Source organism: Lycium ferocissimum, chromosome 8 (genome assembly GCF_029784015.1).
Source record: "Lycium ferocissimum isolate CSIRO_LF1 chromosome 8, AGI_CSIRO_Lferr_CH_V1, whole genome shotgun sequence".
NCBI classification, from domain to species: Eukaryota; Viridiplantae; Streptophyta; class Magnoliopsida; order Solanales; family Solanaceae; genus Lycium; species Lycium ferocissimum.
The window spans coordinates 29,322,741-29,344,158 of record NC_081349.1 but is presented as its reverse complement, the minus strand read 5'-3'; the positions used below and the strand labels follow the sequence as shown (position 1 = coordinate 29,344,158).

General features: G+C 33.9%; 3 protein-coding genes across 9 annotated transcripts; all 3 read right to left on the bottom strand.

The window, feature by feature from the left end:
- Nucleotides 1–1,050: 1,050 nt before the first annotated feature.
- Nucleotides 1,051–8,014, bottom strand: LOC132067883 (mitotic checkpoint protein BUB3.3). Of its 7 annotated transcripts, none has more exons than XM_059461277.1 (10): nt 7,772–8,011; nt 6,032–6,162; nt 5,639–5,721; nt 5,051–5,290; nt 4,312–4,381; nt 2,363–2,443; nt 2,204–2,285; nt 1,784–1,884; nt 1,543–1,677; nt 1,051–1,456 (listed from the first exon to the last, which is right to left on the bottom strand). In XM_059461277.1, the coding sequence occupies exons 1-9, from the start codon at nt 7,874–7,876 to the stop codon at nt 1,590–1,592; spliced, it is 981 nt and encodes a 326-aa protein (XP_059317260.1). In that variant the 5' UTR covers nt 7,877–8,011; the 3' UTR covers nt 1,051–1,456; nt 1,543–1,589. The 7 variants fall into 7 exon arrangements, with proteins under 7 accessions (XP_059317260.1, XP_059317261.1, XP_059317259.1 ...); XM_059461278.1 differs by having other exon boundaries at nt 1,051–1,428; XM_059461276.1 differs by having other exon boundaries at nt 1,051–1,449; nt 7,772–8,010.
- Nucleotides 8,015–12,434: 4,420 nt separating this feature from the next.
- LOC132067882 (cell division topological specificity factor homolog, chloroplastic) lies at nt 12,435–15,961 on the bottom strand. Its single transcript, XM_059461275.1, has 2 exons — nt 15,805–15,961; nt 12,435–13,249 (listed from the first exon to the last, which is right to left on the bottom strand). The coding sequence occupies exons 1-2, from the start codon at nt 15,889–15,891 to the stop codon at nt 12,638–12,640; spliced, it is 699 nt and encodes a 232-aa protein (XP_059317258.1). The 5' UTR covers nt 15,892–15,961; the 3' UTR covers nt 12,435–12,637.
- A 4,282-nt stretch (nt 15,962–20,243) lies between these two features.
- On the bottom strand, nt 20,244–21,065 carry LOC132066811 (uncharacterized). The gene is made up of 2 exons (XM_059460014.1): nt 20,944–21,065; nt 20,244–20,705 (listed from the first exon to the last, which is right to left on the bottom strand). Exons 1-2 carry the CDS (start codon nt 20,999–21,001, stop codon nt 20,395–20,397), a joined length of 369 nt encoding a protein of 122 aa, XP_059315997.1. The 5' UTR covers nt 21,002–21,065; the 3' UTR covers nt 20,244–20,394.
- Between the last annotated feature and the right edge of the window lie 353 nt (nt 21,066–21,418).

Below are 21,418 nucleotides of genomic sequence, written 5' to 3'. Positions count from 1 at the left end.
CAAAAAAAAAAAAAAAAGGATAATGGGCCCGCCCCTCTACCCTTCTCCACTTAAACACCAAACTTTTGTCTAGGGTAGGATTCGAACTCATGACGTGCGCCTAACCCACACATCACGTATTGTGCTCTTACCACTAGACCAAAGCCCTGGGGGCAACCTTTCTTGGTAGTATTATTTTTGTGATTGCTTTCTCAGATTTTTCTTCAAAAGTTTTTGGTGATTAATCAGAATTCCTTACAATGTTGTTGTGGTTGGCTTGTACTTAGTACAACAATTAGCTTATCGAAAATCCATTAGCTGTAGAATATGTCTACAAATACCAAACATCGTTACAATTTTACAATCCTCAATGCTGAATTTTCAGGATTACCGATGTCTTCTTACATGTTTCAAAGAATACTCAAAACTGGTTGCTTAATTTTTCTTTTGCTTTGCATTTTCCCACCATAATAAATGTCAAATATAAGATTAATCTTGTCTTCACAATGTTGCTTGACTTCATTGACCTCCAGCTAAAACTGTGATTTTTACCTCTTATTATTAATTCTCTACCAGGTAGTTATGCCTCGAAAGGAAAATTTTGACAAAAAAGCTCCACGATTTACTCCGCAAGGGTGCTGAGTAAAAGTACTAGTATCCAGTGTTTACATCAAACTACATTAGTTTACCATGATTAGTCATGAAAATGGGGCTGGAATGTGCATAATTAACTATGGTTGGTTGATAAAAAAATTCCGTGCAGGTATCCTAGTATTAGGAGTGTCAATATCCAAGTGAAAGAACAAAGGCAAAAAACACCAAATTAAAAACTATGAAGTCAAAAATGTGTCGCATTTTGCGAGATCAGATAACCAACACTCCTATTTCCTCCCTATTTCGTAGGTGATATACTTTTTTTTCTTTTGATTGGTACGCAGGTGAAATAATCTTAAAAAATAATCAAATCACAATACTGACAATTTTGAAGAAAAATAAAAGGAAAAAAAGGCCTCTAATTTAAGAAATATGTCAATCAATCTCTTCAAGGTTTTCCTTTGGATGCATACCTCAAAGAAGGAACCCAACATATGATTCTTGAAGAAAGGAAAATATGGGTTACTCTACCTAGCTAATTTATAAGATCAAAATTTGTATGAGCTAAAACCTATAAAGATCCATCTCAAGTCAATCAATTTGACAGAAGATTTTGGCATGAGCACTTACTTTCTCGGCTGATCAACAATTAAATTCAGAAATACATTCCACTAAGCAAACAATATACTAGACAACGATACATCAGCTGCAGATGACATTACAGAAGTGTGAAGATTCTACATTCTCGCGTCCAATTTTCTGTTGAGTCCTTGCCTTATCTCCGTAAGGGTCACCTAGCCATCAGTGAAGGTGAGAGCAGAAAGCCTCCTTGTGCACAGGTACCAGCGAAATTTGCTGGTTAAGAGTCAGCTTGAACTAGAAACTAATGAGGGAAAGCGAATTTTTTTATCAGCAACCAAATGTTACAAAGGGTTGGTAACTACAACTCTAGTAAACAAGATGACTTACAAAAGGAAAGACGAGCAACAACCAAAACCTGAGTTGTGTATTAGCAGTCATTTTTTGTTTGAGGCTCCAGAAGAAGAAGGTGATGTGAGATCACAGTTCCCCATTTCATGTATAAATATCTGCGATGGCTCTTCTCTGTCAAAGGCAATCGAACATATTAAAGGGGTTATACAAGGGAGGATGAGGAAAAACATACCCAATTTTCACAAAATAAGAAAATGATTAAACAAGTTTTCCTTACATTTCATTAGCTTCTTGGTATGAATAACTGGATGCGACTGCTAAAAGTAATCCATCATGGCTATATGATAGAGAGACGACACTGTTGGGATATCTTGACATCTAAAGAAAGAAACACCGTACAAATTGACTGAGATCCATGAATTTGTTGAAACAAGCAAACAGTGATACAGCAACAGAAGTAGTAGCTAAAGTGGAATGTGTGATAAAAATGGATTTAGGCATCAACTGACAAGTTTTACTTTGCAATGTTACTCATGTAAGGACAAAATATTTGTTCAGAGAACTTCAAAAGCACAAGATTTCTTTCAACACTATGACGTCAACCAAGTGATATCAAATCTGCAATTTTAAGTTCATAAATATATTATCACTTTTGCGGAACTTATGCAATATCTGATTGACAAACAAACAAGAGTACCTCAAATATCCGTTTCCTTCCCCGAGCATCCCACAAGGTGGCATTTCCATCATTGTCACCAGTAACAAATGAACCAATAACGCTGGGAAAGGAAAAGTTACTATGAATATAACTACTATTATAACAATAACAGAAGACTGAAACTGGAAAATCACATACGATGGGTTAAACGCAATGTCGTTAACTGTTACAAGATGACGCCTCCCGTCTTTAACCTTTGGATGACATCTAAATGCATACCTGCAAAAGTAGAACAAATTATTTAAGAGATCTATAAAAGGGAGAGTTTTTAAAATGAGAGGTCCATAGTAACCATGTACTGAGAAATCAGTTGCTCAACATTTTCATTCTTTTATAGAATGTCTGAATTTGTCACTCAAAGAAAAGTCAATAGTTTCACCAACGTACAACCCTACCATAAACCAAAATGGACGAGTGTAAAATAATTCTGGAAATATGAAGGTTTAAACCAAAAGATACAAGGCTCGAGGAAAGACAATTCCTGCTGTTTCTATTAGATTCTATAATTTGCCTTGATTAGTTGTTGATCTTTCTTTTGTTTTTATCAGATTTGATTTTCAACAAGTGCTTCTTTTGATCTAAATTAAAGATAAGAAGCCAGAATCATCTTCCGTTGGCCTGCTGTTCACTAATACAAGGAACTAAAATGAGGCGCTTTCAGACTTTTCCATGTCTTCTAAGTTCTCTACTAATATTCATAATCGCCATCCTTCCTGTACCACTTGTCTTTTCTAGAATGCTAAACAATTTTCCATGGTGGAACTTGGAAGATTAGAAACAGTCGCTCAAACTTAAAAAAGGGCTAAACAATAATGATTTGCTTGGTATAAGCAGCAACATCGAACTTCTACTTACGTCTCTTACATAGTGAATTGCACTTCGGATGAGATCATTCTTAAGCTATGAGGAAATTATTCCTCCCTCCGTCCCAACTTATGTGACACTCTTTCCCTTTTAGTCAGTCCCAAAAAGAATGATACCTTTCTATTTTAGTCAATTTAACTTTAAACTACAGATTTACCCTTAATGAGATAATTTAGAATTTCGATTTATCACAATTCTAATACCAACTCTAATCTCCCTCCGTCCCAACTTATGTGACATTCTTTCCCTTTTAGTCAGTCCCAAAAAGAATGATACCTTTCTATTTTAGTCAATTTAACTTTAAACTACAAATTTACCCTTAATGAGATAATTTATAGCCGCAAAAATATATATGGTTTGTTTTAGAACACAAGCTTCAAAAGTTTTCCTTTCATTCCTAACCTCCGTGCCCAATCGAGCACCATCACATAAATTGTTACGGAGGGAGCAGTTGTTTTACATGCTTAAAGGATATGCTAATCTCAAGAATTCACCAACATTTATTCTGAAAGTGGATGCTATGACAGGGAGATGGAGCAGAGCAAGTCCCTTGCAGGTTCAAGAGGTACCAGTTCATATATACAGGAAAAAAGGTGTTTCCGTGGCATTTGGTGAAACTAAAGCTTTTGTGCTTTTTATGGAAATGTATTGAGCCATTGACAGGTTAAAATGGATTACAACCGTATCTTCTAGCTAGCTGTTACCTTTCTCCAAAAAAAAAAAAAAAAAAAAAAAAGCAGCATCTTATAGTTAGTGCTTTGTCATGTAGTTCTGTTTGTTAATTGAGTATGTGATAGATCCTATATTATGTCCAAAAGATAGATCTTTTACCAGCATTATACCAGCTAGAGACAATTCCCACAGCAAGTGAAAGCACAATATGGAGAATTTGACGGTTTTCTTACAATCATACAAACAAAATAAGCAGAAGTAAATTTGTGATGCTAGGTGAATGCCAGGAATTCTTTGCTCTTTTGCACAGTTTCTTTTACAATAAAGTCAAGGAATCTGTTGTCGTGGCATTTGAAAGCCAACTAGACACCATCTCCTGAAAAATTATCAGCTCACACTAACCTGATACATGAACTCGACTGCTTACGTTTGAACCTAAAATGTGCCTAGAATGGTTTGATTAATCTGGACGGAATCACCATACAGTAGTCTGATATACTACAAACTTCCATCTTTTCAAACAAAAAAACAGTATACAAACTTTTACTGACCCCTCGTTTGAGCTGGATCTGCAGATGTACTCCAGAAGAACTCGCCCATCAATTGATCCAACAACAAATCCTGCACAAAGAGGTTATCCAGAAGGAAGTTTATGAATTAATTGGAATAATGGTAAGATAAAATATAAGCAGGAGATAGAAACATGCTATGGAAAAATATTTTTGCCTGTTTTCTAGCCAATATAAGATGGATAATGCAAAAGACTGAAAACTCAACATAATTATACCCTTCCGGAAACAGCCTCTCTACCCCACGGAGGTAGGGGTAAGGTCTGCGTACATCCTACCCAACCCATACACCACTTGTGGGATTACACTGGATATGTTGTTGTTGTTGCTGCAGTCTTTTATTTTGTTGATGGGTCCCTTCTGCAGTCATGCTTTATTAGCACTTCGAGCTTAAATCCCCAATAGACTTCGGCTTTAATGGAGAAAGGTGCAATTGGAGGGGAAGATAAACATACATACTACACTGGACCGCCGCTTAAGTGGGGTAAAGCGAACAGCCTAGTTTCAAGCTTAACTGCTCCTCAAGCAAGTCATTGACTACTCCATCCATAGTGAAGTACTTACATTACATGCATGATAGAGATATTCAAATAGAACTGGTCTTCAACTTTCAAGAAGAGACTTAAACATTTTGTATTCTTTTCCTTTTTCTTTCAATGGGATGAAGGGGTGTGATGGGGGCCTTGGAAGCACAACATAGTTGATATTAGAAATTTGGTACCTTTAGGATTAAAAATTGGTCGTATACATTTTACTTTGACGCCTTTCGTGTGAACTGATGTCTTAAAACTTCGTAGGTCATATATATTAACTGAGGACCCAGCAGCAACCATCAAATTTAATCCAGATAGTGACATTGACTCCACCTCTGATACTAAGCTGTTCAAGCATCCATGAGGTTGTGCTGAACGAGCATCCCAGAAATTTATCTTTTTATCCCAACCAGCAGTAATTATTTGACCTACAAATAAAGAAAAGAAACTTAAAGAGAGAAACTTGAGCCAATAACTACCGCTTTAGAGCATTAAACTTGTGAGCAAATCAGTGACGTTTTGGTCCTCTCCATTTTGCCACATTATGTTGAACATATATCCAAATAAACCAAATTGTCCAACTAAGAAACTGATTAATAGATCCTCTGCTTTAGGAATATGTATTAATAGAATTCTTGTGCTTGTACGTCAATTAGCTTATGGAAAATCCATTAGCTTTGAATAATAACATGAGTTACGTCTTTCTCCAAGGCAATATTTAATGAACAAGTTAAGAAAGTCACTGTATTGAATTAACAGAGGTATCAATATCTTACATGTTTCGGTAGAATACTCAACACAGGTTGCTAAATCATCATGATTTCCCACAGACACTTTAATACCTGAATCCAAATCATACCTAGGAAGAACAACAAACCAAAAAAAAACCTTCAAGTTGAGATGATAAGACATTCAATGCAACCCCCAGAGAGTGTACCAGGAAACATGAGAAAAAATGTTTGTAACTCTAAGCTCAGCACATAAGCCTCTTCTTTTCCTTTTTCTTTTTCGCTTTCTTTTGTCACACGAAATGTTTTCTGTTTTAGTTCATGCAGTACACAATGCAAGGGCTTAAGCCGTGCACTATGAGCTCTTAGTGCAGGGGGCAGTTGATAAAATAACATTTGCCAAGAGAAAAAACTACCCAAATAGAAACCAGGACCAGAAACCTGTTAACTGAACCATCAGAAGCAGCACTAAAGCACACTCTTTCGTTCTCGAAACAGCAATCAAGGAGTGCAGCTTCCCCGGGAGCTTCCATTCGAAGCTTAGAGCTATCAACATCATATAATCGTAGACTCTGTAGAGAAAATTTTGCATAACATACAAATGAACTTTAATTTAGTAATTTTTCCAACCCCGGGAAATTTTCAAAAATATATAGCCCAACATAAAATACCGCGCCATGTAGCCATATTTTCAATTTATACAACATAACACAATAGTATACAACACTATACCTGGGGGAAAGCATTATACATAATGTATCAACCTTGTATAAAAGGTGTTTATATACAAATATGGGCTAAACCGGTAACAAACTCAAAATATGATCTTGACGTAAATATTTTCTCCCCGTAAGACATAGAGCATAATTTTCCCTACTCCTAAACTCCTAATTTATCTTAATAACAAATTACTGAGTGGTAAACTGAAAAGGTCCAAATTGGAGGAAGAGGAATTGAGGATTATATAGCCGAACACCAACTAGTTTAAGATTGAGGTGAATTTTCTACAGTATCCAAACGAACTTGAATCGATACATACAAAAAATAAACTTTTGCATTACATGTAAATGAGCTAGAATTTAAAGATACCAGAAAATGTAGAAACCCCTAAACTCCTAATTTATCTTAAAAAACAAATAACTGAGTATTAAAATGAAAGGTGCCCAAATTGAACTCAGCAGAGGCGGATTCAGGATTTAAACTTTATAGGTTCAACATTTTAATATTCTTAGCGTTTGAACCTATTGTATTTAAAAGTTATGGGTTCATGTCCATTATTTATTGAAATTTTAATAAATTTTTACACATAAATTTATGCTCTACTTTCAATTGAACCCCCAACTATAATACTACATACACTAGTTTAAAATGAGGTGAATTTACTACTGTATACAAATGAACATTTAACAAAGAGTACACAAAGAAAAGGGTTCTTTTATACTTACAGAAGCCCAAGAAGAAATAAGTAGATTGTTCGAATTGGGGGCGAATCGAATTCTTGAAATTGCGTCTCAAATTTTCAATATTATACGACATTATACAACACTATACCTGGGGGAAAGCATTATACATAATGTATCAACCTTATTATACACAAATATGAGCTAAACCCAGTGGTGGATCCAAGATTTTCACTTAGGGGGTTCGAAAAAAACAACAAATGCTAAATAAAAAAAATAGTGTTGTTGATGGGATCGAACCTAAAATGCTAGAGACAATTTTGAACACCCTGGACCGCTTGAGCTAACTTTTTGCATATGTTCAGAGTGTTCAAAAGTTAATATATGTACATAAACACAGAAAATCTACCCTATATATACACTGTAATTTTTTGCCGAGGGTGTTCGGGTTAACACCCTCACCTCCACTTAAATCCGTCCCTGGCTAAACCGGGTAACAAACTCAAAATGTGAGCTCCGTGGGGTAAATATTTTCTCCCAGTAGACTTAGAGCCTAAATTTTCCCAACCCTAAACTCCTAATTTATCTTAATAACAAATTACTGAGTAGTAAAATGAAAAGATCCAAATATGGGAAATGGGGTTGAGGTTTATACAACCAAAAACCAAACACCAACTAGTTTAAACATTGAGGTGAATTTACTACTATATCCAAATGAACATACAAAAAAGAATACATAGAGAAAGTTTTTGTTGTTGTTTTTTTTTTTTTTAATACTTACAGAATCCCAAGAAGAAACAAGTAGATTGTTTGAACTTGGAGCAAAACGGATTCTTGAAATTGCGTCTTGAATTGGGTTCTCCAAGTTCAGAGAAAAGGTATTCATTTGTGAAGTGAAAACAATGAAACAGCAACTATTTTTGTGTAGTGTAAAATGTGAACCAAATTTGATTTGAAGGAAAAGTAAACGCAGAGTAGAGTGAAATTTTTTTACCGCCTATTTGCTACCAAAATTTCGTTCGGTTTTTTGTTCCCTTTTTTTTTAACTCCTTCAGTCCCAATTTATGTGGCACTTTTCGCTTCCCGAGATTCAAACTGTATGAGTTTTGACTGACATTTTAAGATGTATTTTTTTTTTTCAAATTGATAGGAGAAAAGTTGCAACTTATAGTAGTTCTTATGTAGTTTTCGAATATATAAATTTTAATGTTAAAATATTGAGTAAATCTTATCCAATTTAGCTTCAAAGGTTTAGTCAAATTGACTCTCAAAAAGCGAAAAGTGCCACATAAATTGGGATGGAGGGAGTATTTTTCGCTTTATTTGGAATTTTGAAGTTGGAGTTGAAGATGGAGTTGTGTTTGGTTGTAGTTTTTGCAAAGAATATTTAGTTGTTTGAATGTACTGAAAGTGAAAACAGGTTTTTAGGTGTTTTCCAAATTCTAAAGTTGTATTTGAAATTTTCATGGTCAGACGTTGATTTCCAAATAAAGTGAAAAAGTTTTCCGGAAAAAAGTAAATTCTCATGGCCAAAAGCAGTGGCGTATGCAGGATTTTCATAAGCAGTGTCGATATTTAAGGAAGTAAAAAATAAATTACTATAATGACATCATATCTTAGAAAAAATAAATTAAGTTGCATTACAAATTGAAACATCAATTTAGATAAAACCTCAGATAATGAGTAAGAGCCCGTTTGGATTGGCTTATAGCTTAAAGCTGTTTGCAGCTTATAAGCTGAAAAAAATAAGTTGGGGTAGTTCAACTTATTTTTTTTTTAAGCTGCTTTCAAATTTTATAAATGTTCGCTTTAGATAAACTAAGTTAAATGGGTCAAATTATTTTTTTGAGCTTATTTTAAGCACAAAATGACTTTAAGTTGGCCAGCCAAACACTCAAAAAAGCTGAAAACAGCTTATAAGCCAACTTATAAGCCAATCCAAACGGGCTCTAAGTTGCTTGAGTAATCCAATTTCACAATATTACTAAATTATTCATTGGCAGCTACGATCATTATACTCCTTCTTAGGTAAAGAGTCGCAGGTTCTAACTCGGTTTAGATATTATTTAGGTAAAGAGTCGAAGTTAAGTTAAATATAAGATTGGTAATATTTTACAAAGAATGAAATTGTTCAATCGGATGAGTTACTCTCTTCTATGCAAGTGTTGAGGGTTCAAATCTGTTTGGCTTCTTTTGAGCAAGCCTAAAAAACTTTCAAAAAATGTGGCTACAAAACGGGATCGAACACATGACGTATAGGGTACTATTGAAGCGCCACATCAGCGAGCTACCAAAGTTGTAATGCTAAGCGGTGTCATCTCTTTAGTACTTACCGATACTTCCTTCTGCATAGTATTATTCATATATAAAATTCCCGACCATGACATCCCTTGGATACACGTGGGTCCGCCCACTCAAACTGGTCCTTAGCATTTTCGTCGTAAAGTATTGACCACCTGACATTAATGTACTCCCCCCATTGCAAAATGGTGGCCACATTTCGTTTTTCAAGAGTTAATGACTTATAAGTTAGGAATTCTAATTTATGCTTTTGGTTTTTTATTTTGTTATTTGGCTTAAATACAAATACTTAAAAGTACTTTTTTATGTCACTCAAACAGTATAAAAGTACTTAAAAACTATTTTGGCTTAAAAGCACATAAAATAATTCAATCCAAACAGGCCCTAAATTAGATTACTGTACTATTTTAAATTTAAATATACAAAAACTATACGTAAAATATTAGTATAAGTTATAATTCTTCTCATATTAATATGGTAAAAAATATACTACTTCTTAAAATATCGGTCAAAATTTATGTAATTTTACTTTGAAACACGAAACTTGACAACTATTTTGGGACGGAGAGTACTGATCAATTCGTTAAATAAAATTTAGTTGTGATTAAATTTTTGCTAATAATTATTACTAGTAATACATTTTACACTGTCACTACACAAAAACTTAAACTCGTAATGATAATTAGAACTGTTTTGGGTGCAATTGAGCTATAGACAGTTGTCTTTGACTTGGTTTATACGACTCTATATGCACTCCTCATTGTAAAGATAAAGGAAATGTGTCAAATATGGTACACTTGATATACTTTATGCTACAAAGTACAAAGAGAAAGACAGAAGATTATACTATTTATTTGGTTAGGGGTCGTTTGGTTCAAAACTCATCAAAGGCAAGCTATTCGAGATCAGTACTAAGTGAATTGCTATAGAATGATTGCAATGATGGAATTATTTCTTGTTTAAATTTTTTGTTTTTGTATTGGCGGCTTCTTCCTTCAACAAATGCTTATTCTTCTCTTTCCTTATTTGTCGGTTTGGTTCAATTTTGTGAATTACGATTCGGTTTACCAATTTTCAGTTTGTAAATATGCAACCGATAAGATATTCGTTATCAATTTTTGGTCCTTAACTGTTCAGTTTTCGATTTAACCAATAAGAAAATGCTCCTCTATTTTTTTTTCCCGCTTTGTCTTGTTTACATTTGTTTATATATGCACTACCTTTGATGCATAAAATCTACACAAATTACAAGACAAAAACTATAAAATGTACTGTAACAATCTTTAAACAACAAAACAAGACCAGTTCATATGTTCATAAACAAAGCCAGTTTCTCTATAAAGAAAACACTAGAAGCAAGACAAAAACTATGAAATGCAAAAGAAAGCAGTAAGCAGCAACAGAGAATAAGAGGCATTGCAATCCCTAGTTTCGTATGATTGAAAGAATAAGCTTGTCTCATAGATGTATTTTAGAAGTAAGTTTGTATTTAAAAATAAAAACCACTAATATATAATTAGCGATAAAAATGTAATTTTAATATCAGCTTATTGAGTTATCAGTTTAACTATTAACTAAATCCTTAAAATTGAAAACCGAACCGATAACCCAATTAAAAAAAATTACAAAACCGTTTACAAACTGTTAACACAATAACCAAATATCGATAAACTAATAGCGTTTCTATTGGTTTGATTTATCAATTAAACCAATTTTTCCACACCCTTAACTTCCTTCCCTAAGTTCTGAATAAAATTAGTATACAATGAAACAAAATAACAGGCTAAACAAATAGGAGTATTATTTTGTCATTTTAGTTGTTTTAATCCATGAGTTACCAATATACATATTTTATTCTATATAGTGACCCGCATGAAACACATTGATTTCTCGAATAATCAGGGGCGGAGCTACAGTGTTATAGGGGGGTTCGGCCGAACCCAATAGCTTTTTTGTAGACCCTGTATTTATCCTAGAAAAATTAGTAAATATACATAATATTTACTTGCGAACCCCCATACGTAAATAAGCAGACGATTCAGTGGCTAGGCAGAGCCTAGCGCAGTGCTTTCCCACCAGATATGCGGGTTCAAATCCCACCAACGCCACTGCTTTCTTTTTTGTTTTATTTGGTATAAAGCAAGATTTCTTTTTATAATTCTTTTTTAAAATTAGAAGAAATTAAAACAACTGAACCGTGCATTTTTTTCCATTGGGATTTGGGGCTATGTTTTCCCTTGTAGTTATCTACAGAATATTATACTCCCTTTTTAACACTTTATTTTGTAAAAACAACGCAGTACGCTACCATTCTTTATCATCTTTCTCTTTCACAAAGCCAAATCAAAAATCAATATTCAAAAAAGCAAGGGTTTTTGAACATACTCCGTCCGTTTCAATTTATATGAATCCATTTGACTGGGCACGACATTTAAGAAAGAAGGAAGACTTTTGAAACTTGTGGTTCAGAATAAGCCTTAAAAATTTGTGTGGCAAGAATCATTCATGGTTGAATTTGTTTCCAAATTAGGAAAGAGGTCATTCATTTTGGCACGGACTGAAAAAAAATAGGTTCAAACAAATTGAAACAGAGGGAGTATTAAATACTGATACTTGCTGTTACTTTAACGGTTGTTATACATTAGCTTGAGGTCGTTGTCCTACCTTATGATTCGAACCCGCAGACTTTAAATCCTGACTTCGCCTCTGCGAATAACATATGCAAGTACTATAATTTAGGGGTGGAAAAATAGTGCCAAAAAACGAGCGTTAACAGTGTTTCTCAATTAAATACAGTATCACTGTCTAGCTTCTTTTTTTTTCCCTATATGGTAACCAGGTGAGAAAACCTTGAATACTTTTGCCATTCTCTTATCTCTATTACTTTCTCCAATATGCATTTCTTGCAAACAGAACGACTCCTTTACTAAAATGCATTGAGGAATCACTCTTGCCTGAAAACAATGATACATGGAAGGATAGATTACAAAAGCACTTAGATGGTAACCATTTTTTTTTTTTCTTTTTTTTTTTCCCACCCATTTAGGAGGATTTATAGTGTTTCGTGGCTTTCCTCCAGGTGACTCGAACCCAGGACCTACCGGTCGTGGGTGGAGGTGCTTTACCACTGAGCCATCCCTCACTTGTCTTAGATGGTAACCATATCTAGCAAATTCATCAAACACTTCCAAATGGGATTTTCAGATATTTACAACACTCTTAAGTTGATTGACAGGATATTTGGAGGGCCGCCTACCAGTATGTTTAAAAAAGGAAAAAATTATTAAATGCCAGACAAACACGACATTTCCACCCTCTTCCAGTTAGGCAAAGGCATGACCAGGTTTCACAAACCATATTCATTGAGATTCTCGTTTGGAATATAGAAGTCGAACTTGACATCAACTGAACTATCTCCAGTGTCTCTGTACTCGACATTAGTTATTGTTCCAGTTGGATCCTCTTCCTGGTATTCTGATTTCACCCGTCTGACTGGCACTGTGACAGAGTAAATTGTCCCTAGGTCTGGATCGGTTGAGACGCTCAGCTGTACTTTATCCTGTGATTCTATTTCCACAAAAGTAGAGAGAGCGCTCACGACGTTGCTTACGATCTTCTGTTTGGCCTCATCGCTGACAGCACATCTATCAGAGAAGAGAATCATCTTCAGGCGTTGCTTAGCAACATTAGCAGCAGAATTACTTGCCGAAGGGGATGGTGGAAACATTATCTTCCAAGCTAAGTTTAGGCGCTCGAAAAAACTCATGTTGATAGCATTGAGGAGTAAATTATCAAATTCCTGGCTGATGGAACTTGCTGATACTTTATAATCTCCAAGGATCCCAAAAGGCTTTCTTGAATGGCATCGCAAGCTATGGCTATCAGATGCTACACGAGACCATTTGGGTAACACCTCAGTCGAACTAGATCCACCATTAAGGAAGGCACTAAAATCTACCTGCGACGTGCAAGAAATTATCTTTAAGGGGTCATTTGATAGGAGGTATTAGAGAAAATAATATTGGTATTATCTTTAGTATTATTTAATCCCTTGTATTAGTTATACTCCCTATTCAGTACTATTCTTATACATAGTAAACCATGCCATTAACAATATCATCCTATTCTAAAACAATTCAGTACTATTTAGAAATTATGCAAAACATCCTATTCAGTACTATTTAGAAATTATGCAATCCATGTTACTTTTTTATCAACAAAAAGATTTGAAGTAAAACAAACCAGCATTACTTTTTTTTTTTTTTTTTGATGAAGTAAGATGTTGTCATTGATATAGGGCAACTGGAAGGTGCCACAATACAGAAGCAAAAGCCTGAGGGATTTTGAAGCAAAAAACATGTTAGTCTCCATTACATTAAAGCTATACTAGTACCATGGAGTAAAAACAAACCAGCACTACTGATACACCCTATTCAGTACTATTCTGATACACCCTACCAAACGACCCCTAATTGTGGTCATGATACAAATAATGGGAGAACACACCACAAAAATTTAGGTACATTTTATGAAATTGTTTATAAGATGCTTAGGACGCATACGCTTTCCTACATGTTGCACTTCACAGCTTGTAAGAACCATTATTTCCCAATGCTTACAAATTTTCTGGACAAAATTGAAGTAAAAACAGAAGTAGAGATGCAGAAGTTAAATTACACAACATGCATAGTTTACCTATAAGCCAATTTTTGAAAGAGGTACCATTCAAAATATAAAGATATAGAGAATGCACTTAAAAGGATATCATAAGATTTTAGTTGGAGAAATAAGTAAACATAACCATCTTCTTCTCTCATCTATCAAGAAAATAAGGTTCTACCTTCGAAGCAAACATTAAATTCAGGTAAATCAATGAATAAGCATATCCAATAACGAGATGGTGTTCAAAGCACTTTGTAAACGCACATGTGGACGCAATTGGTACAAACATAGGAACATGTTAATTTTTAAGGGATGCAACAACTAAACAAAATTGCTAATAGCGCAAGCTCAAATGAATCAATTCATTGAGGTAATTTTGAAACTTTCCTGCGTCCTAATAGAAAAGTCATCATCTCAAGAAACCAGCCTGACTATATGTATCAATTTCACCTCTACTAAACAACTAGTGCAAGGAGATAGATTCAAAGCAAGAGAACACATAAACAATAGAAGGTTAGCTCAAACAGATGTGTTCTTCCAACTCTGCCAAGAAAATTTTTTGAAGGAGCATTTTTTATTCTTCCAAGTACTAAGAATGACAATAGTACACAAAATAAGAAGGAAATTAAGTGTAGCGGATGTCCAGGCAATTTTAGTGGAAAGCACGCTCTGCCTCATGAATTAACTTTTCATGTTGGGTTAAGCCCAAGGTTCATTTTCTTACATGGTCTCCAGAGCCAAACTCATCTCCATTCTTGGCTTACCCAATAGACCCCCATGTTATGTTGTCCGCACGCCAAATATCCGGCTCGGAGTGTGTGTACTGTGTCCCATATTGGTTGAGGGAATGGGTTGTTATCTCTGTATACGGTCTGGGACGATCCTCATCTCATGAGCTAGCTTTTGAGGTCGTTTAGGCCCAGGGTCATTTTCTTAACATGATGTATGAAGTAAAATAGAAGAAAATGGGTGATAAAGCTAATGTTTATCAACTCTATTTTGAAATGGGAAAAACAAAATAAAATAATTTAGTCATCAATAACCATACTGGAACTATTACTTTCCTAATACTCACACACCAATAACATGGGACCAGCAGAACCAGGATTATTAGCCAGTGGTGTGGACTACCTCTAAGAGCCCGTTGGGCTTAGATTAAAAAAAGTGGCTTATAAGCTGGTTTGACCAAAAACAACTTATGGGCCACCCCAACTTATTTTTTTGGCTTATTCTAAGCACACTTTTTTAGCTCATAAGCTGCTTTACCAAACACCTGAAAAACCAAAAAACAGCTTATAAGCTGGTTTGATCACTTATAAGCCAATCCAAACGGGCTCTAAAGCTCACTACTTATTTTTGTAACAAAATGTTCAATTGAATACAAGTTACATACTTCTAAAAAAGTTTCAACTATGCGTGTGTGCACACGCGCATATACATCTAGACCTCGAGCGAAGGCAGTGGGTGCTCCCATGATCCCTGCCTTCACTGTAGATCCACACATGCTCATGCATGCCATAAGGGAATTAGTAAGAATAACTTTTAAATAACACGTCCAAACGCATCCTAAAATAGAGCCCCCCAATTCCATCAAGAAAACTAACCTAGTTACTCTTCCCAGTTCTGCTTAGTACATTTTACTTGCTAATTAAGCCAGGCACACACCAACAGCAATTCCATTAAAAAAACACAGATTTGGGAAATGATAGGATAAAGATAACCCATGAAGTTAGCCAAGAACCCAATTTGACAAATACCCATCAAACAATTCACTAAAAATTGCCAAAAAAAAAAAAAATGAAAATTTTAAGCTATAAATGAGGTGAAAAAAGGGGTTAAAAAAAGACAAACCTTAGAAGGAGGTAGAGAGGTACGAAGTGGATTTTTAGGGTATGGAAGTAATGTTGCGGAGACCCTTAAATCTCCTGATATTGCCATTGATTGTTACTAATATTCTCTCTTTATGGCTGTTTTCTACAGATATATTAGGGTTTGAAAATGGGCAATTTCAGGTGTTTGGACCATAAAGTTGAGCTACACTTCATTACGACGTCGTTCTTGCTACATGTGAATTTTCTTTTTCCTATTTTTTCTTGGGATATTTATTAAAAAAGAAAGGACAATCTGGTGCACTAAGCTCCCGAAGGACAGTCTGATGCACTAAGCTCCCGCTATGTGTAGGGTCGGGGGAAGGGCCAAACCATAAGGTTTGTTGTACGCAGCTTTACCGTACATTTCTGCAAGAGGTTGTTTCCACGATTCGAACTCGTACCAGTTATATTGGGATATTTATTAAAAAAGAAAGAGCAGCTCGGTGCACTAACCTCCCGCTATGTGGAGGGTCGGGGGAAGGGCCAAACCACAAGGTTTGTTGTACGCAATTTTACTCCATATTTTTAGGGTGTTTCCACGGCTCGAACCCTTGACCTCCCTTTCTTGGGATATTCATTGAGTAGAGAAATTGGAAAAATCTTTTGAGGAGATAAAAAGTGTTCTGTTCTTAGGGGTCGTTAAGTTGATGTATTACAATGATTGATTTCTGCATAAGATTTTGCTTGAAATATAGTGTTTGTTTGGTTGTATTAAGAAAGCAATAATTGTTTTATAGTTGTAATATAGTGTTTGATTGGTGGTATTAAATAATACTCATACTCCATTAAAGTACTCGTACTCCATTAAATTACGCGAGAATGTATCTATTATTGTATAGTACAAAATAGAATACGAAATGTGTATTAACAGAGCTGGATTAATTATTCAAAGACAAAAAATGCCCGTTAAAAGTATGTAATTCATGTATAAAAATCTCCTCATTATTAATCACAGGCAGTGATTATGTATATTTGTGTTGAGAATTCCGATTTGTTTCAATATATGTACTACATGATCAAATAATATTAAACTACCTTCTCTTATTTTATCTGTATGCAACTTATACCTATTTTTGGGATACAAGAAGTATAGTTTTATAAAAAAATATACTCAATGTTATCGTAACAACTTTAAATAAATCATAGGAAACATTTAACTCAACATGCTTACACCATATAAACTTAAAAAGACAAACAAAAATAAACCAATTTTGTAATCCTTCAACTAAATATAATATTTCCTTTACAGTATAAAACTGTAGAAATCAAGAGAAATTGTAGTCCTTCATGTATGTTCATGAACAATTCTGTCATTAAAATCAATACTCATGTGTAGTCATTTATTATAACATCGAGACTTTTTTCCAGAAAAGATACATGAAAAAGACAATTCTAATTTGAATAAATTGGTTGACCTCCATTAACATCGTAGAGATATCATCATGGGACTTGGAGATGATGGTAGTATTGATTTTAATGACAGAATTGAAATTGGGAATGCTCAATTTCATCAAGTAGAGTACAAGCACATGTATTTGTCAGAGTCGCATTCCAAACTTGTTGTCCTTTAATGACTCTAATTTTGCTTGGTTGATTATAATGTCAGAACCACATCCCAAACTCTCAATGCCTGAATAGAAAGAATACAAAATTATTTAATAATTCATTTCTTGTAATGTTGCAATTAAGGTGAATTGGATTCAAATGTTCATTCATATATAACCAAACATAATCTAAAGTATCACAAAAAATAGTATAAAGAAACGACAAAATCAATTTTTTGCTTTTAGTAATTGAAATAGAGAGAGCGAGGGAGAATGAATAAAAGGAAAAGAAGAAAAAGAAAAAGGATTGAGGTTAAGTAGTACCGTCACACATCAGAGCAACACAAAGAACTAAACCAAAGACTTTGATGAATGTTGCCATTAAAATTTTTGTGTTAGCAACTCTTACGTGAGCTATTGATTTGCCTGAATTATCTTGTTTACTGCCTAGCAACTTCTAATTTATAGATATTTCAAAGGAGGATGATTCAGGTAAACTAATGAAAGGGAGGTTCTGTGATAGGTAAGATTAGATTTGGTTTCCTAAAAAGACAAATTATAGAATGTGTATTTATCATCCAATTTTGCAAATTAATGTTTTATCTAAAACTGCAAAAAGACTAAGATTTGGTCAAAGATTAGGAAAAATTATTACGGGATTTCTAACATTAATATAATTACTTTTTTTGTATTGAGATGGAATAAAAAGTAGAACACGAATGATTTGTCTTGGGGGGGCAAATGGGGTTACTAGACTTTCAAATTTCGTCTCAAATTTACACCTACATTTTTGTTACACGAATAAAAATGTCACATTTTTATTTAGACAAACTAATAGATCAAGAGATTACAATTCAACTGCGGTAGTTCAAATTTTTTGTGTTAGCCTAAGGACTGATCTTTAAAACTTCATCAAGTATTCCAACAATTAAAGTTATTATCATGGAGAGATATACAAACTCAGAGAGTACTTGGCTAAGCTTATAAGTTTTGCAAACTACCTTACAAGTACTTCTTGACTTATTTACGCATTTGGTAAACATCAAAAGTGCTTATTTAAGTCAAAATTATCATAATCCATAAGTTGGTCAGCCCCAACACATGATGGATTTTTTTTTAGCTATTTTAGTCTTACCAAACCTTTTATAATTTATTTTAATATCTTTCCTAATCTCCAGACTACTCGTCTTGAAACATATCTTTAATCATTTCTTTACTTTATTTCTATCACTTATCATTTTTATGTAAAAATAATTTTATATATATAGTTTTTGGAAATATTTTTGAGGATATGTGTAAAATTCAACCCTTGAGTTGGCTAACTTATAGGTCCTTCTGTGATTTGTCCATAGACCATATGTGATTTTTTTTCTTTTCTTAGTTTTTTTCCTGTTTTATTTTACCTGCAAGAATTGTGAGGAAAGAGGTTGATCATGAAGGTAATGTTCATTAATATATTTAACATATTATCTTTTGGACTATTAAATTGTATGAATATTTTTTACTCCTCAAGTCATTATTAGCGTTTTATAAATGTAATTATAAATGCATAATACATTGTACGTATGAATAATTTTCGAGTACAACATGATAAATGGTTCATTCAATTGGAGTTTAAAGCATCGATTGTTTGGTCACGCGCTCACTCACTTCAAGGCGTGGCAGTAGATCTTTTGAGACAATTAATTTCATTCATTATAGGTATACCTAATTTCCTTTTAATTACTTTCAATCATCACACTTATGGGAGATTCGTAGTCTGTAGAAGCTCAGTTGGTTGGCTAACTGAACTGAGGAGTATAAAGTTAGGCAAATAACCTAATTTGACGAATACCCACCAAACAATTCACTAAAAATTTGGAAAAATATGAAATTCTTAACCTATAAATAAGGGCAAAAAGGGGGTTAAAAAATACAAACCTTGGAAGGAGAAAGAGAGTTATGAAGTGGGTTTTTAGGGTATGTAACCAATGTTGCAGAGACCCTTAAATCACCTGATATTGCCATTGATTGTAACTTATTCTCTCTTTATCGCTCTTTTCTACTAATATTAGGGTTTGGAAATGGGCAATTTCAGGTGTTTGGACCATACAGTTAAGCTAGAGCTCATACGACGTCGTTGTTGCTACATCTGAATTTTCTTTTCCTTTTTTTTTTTTGGGATATTTATTAAAAAAGAAAGGCTGGTCAGCCCGGTGCACTAAGCCTCTGCTATGCGTAGGGTCCGAGGAAGGGTCAAACCACAAGGTTTGTTGTACGCAGCCTTATCCTGCATTTCTAGGGTGTTTCTACGGCTCAAACCCGTGACCTCCTGATCTTGAATATTTATTGAGTAGAGAAATTGGAAAAATCTTTTGAGGAGATAAAAAGTGTTCTGTTCTTAGGGGTCGTTTAGTTGATGTAATAGAATAATTGATTTCCGCATAAGATTTCGCTGAAAATATAGTGTTTGGTTGGTTGTATTAAGGAAACAATAATTGTATTATAGTTGTAACAGAGTGTTTGGTTGGTGGTATTAAATAATACTCGTACTCCATTAAATTATGCGAGAATGTATCTATTATTTTATAGTACAAAATAGAATACGAAATGTGTATTAACAGAGCTCAATTAATTATTCAAAGACAAAAAAATGCCCGTTAAAAGTATGTAATTCATGTATAAAAATCTCCTCGTTATTAATCACAGGCAGTGATTATGTATATTTGTGTTGAGAATTCCGATTTGTTTCAATATATGTACTACATGATCAAATAATATTAAACTACCTTCTCTTATTTTATCTGTATGCAACTTATACCTATTTTTGAGATATAAGAAGTATAGTTTATAAAAAATATACTCAACGTTATCGTAACAACTTTAAATAAATCATAGGAAACATTTAACTCAACATGTTTACTCCATATAAACTTAAAAAGACAAACAAAAATAAACCAATTTTGTAATCCTTCAACTAAATATAATATTTCCTTTACAGTATAAAACTGTAGAAATCAAGAGAAATTGTATTCCTTTATGTATGTTCATGAACAAGCCTCTGTGTAGTCATTTATTATAACATCGAGACTTTTTCCAGCATAAGTGAAAAAGACACCAGAATTTGAATAAATTGGTTGACCTCCATTAACATCGTAGATATCATCATGGGACTTGGAGATGATGGTAGTATTGATTTTAATGACAGATTCAAAATTGGGAATGCTCAATTTCACATCAAGTAGAGTACAAGCACATGTATTTGTCAGAGTCGCATTCCAAACTTGTTGTCCTTTAATGACTCCTAATTTTGCTTGGTTGATTATAATGTCAGAACCACATCCCAAACTCTCAGTGCCTGAATAGAAAGAATACAAAATTATTTAATAATTCATTTCTTGTAATGTTGCAATTAAGGTGAATTGGATTCAAATGTTCATTCATATATAACCAAACATAATCTAAAGTATCACAAAAAATAGTATAAAGAAACGACAAAATCAATTTTTTGCTTTTAGTAATTGAAATAGAGAGAGCGAGGGAGAATGAATAAAAGGAAAAGAAGAAAAAGAAAAAGGATTGAGGTTAAGTAGTACCGTCACACATCAGAGCAAGACAAAGAACTAAACCAAGGACTTTGATGAATGTTGCCATTAAAATTTTTGTGTTAGCAACTCTTACGTGAGCTATTGATTTGCCTGAATTATCTTGTTTACTGCCTAGCAACTTCTAATTTATAGATATTTCAAAGGAGGATGATTCAGGTAAACTAATGAAAGGGAGGTTCTGTGATAGGTAAGATTAGATTCGGTTTTCTAAAAAGACAAATTATAGAATGTGTATTTATCATCCAATTTTGCAAATTAATGTTTTATCTAAAACTGCAAAAAGACTAAGATTTGGTCAAAGATTAGGAAAAATTATTACGGGATTTCTAACACTAATATGATTACTTTTTTTGTATTGAGATGGAATAAAAAGTAGAACACGAATGATTGTCTTGGCTGGGGCAAACAGTTACTAGACTTTCAAATTTCTTCTCAAATTTACACCTACATTTTTGTTACACGA

Coding starts and splice junctions, on each gene's coding strand:
- LOC132067883 (XM_059461277.1), bottom strand. CDS start 7,876: ATGAATACCTTTTCTCTGAACTTGGAGAACCCAATTCAAGACGCAATT. Junction 6,163..7,771: donor TTGTTTCTTCTTGGGATTCT/GTAAGTATTAAA, acceptor TTTTCTCTACAG/AGTCTACGATTATATGATGT. Junction 2,444..4,311: donor AGATCCAGCTCAAACGAGGG/GTCAGTAAAAGT, acceptor CTACTTTTGCAG/GTATGCATTTAGATGTCATC.
- LOC132067882 (XM_059461275.1), bottom strand. CDS start 15,891: ATGGCAATATCAGGAGATTTAAGGGTCTCCGCAACATTACTTCCATAC. Junction 13,250..15,804: donor CCTCTCTACCTCCTTCTAAG/GTTTGTCTTTTT, acceptor TGCACGTCGCAG/GTAGATTTTAGTGCCTTCCT.
- LOC132066811 (XM_059460014.1), bottom strand. CDS start 21,001: ATGGCAACATTCATCAAAGTCCTTGGTTTAGTTCTTTGTCTTGCTCTG. Junction 20,706..20,943: donor TCTTGCTCTGATGTGTGACG/GTACTACTTAAC, acceptor CTTTCTATTCAG/GCACTGAGAGTTTGGGATGT.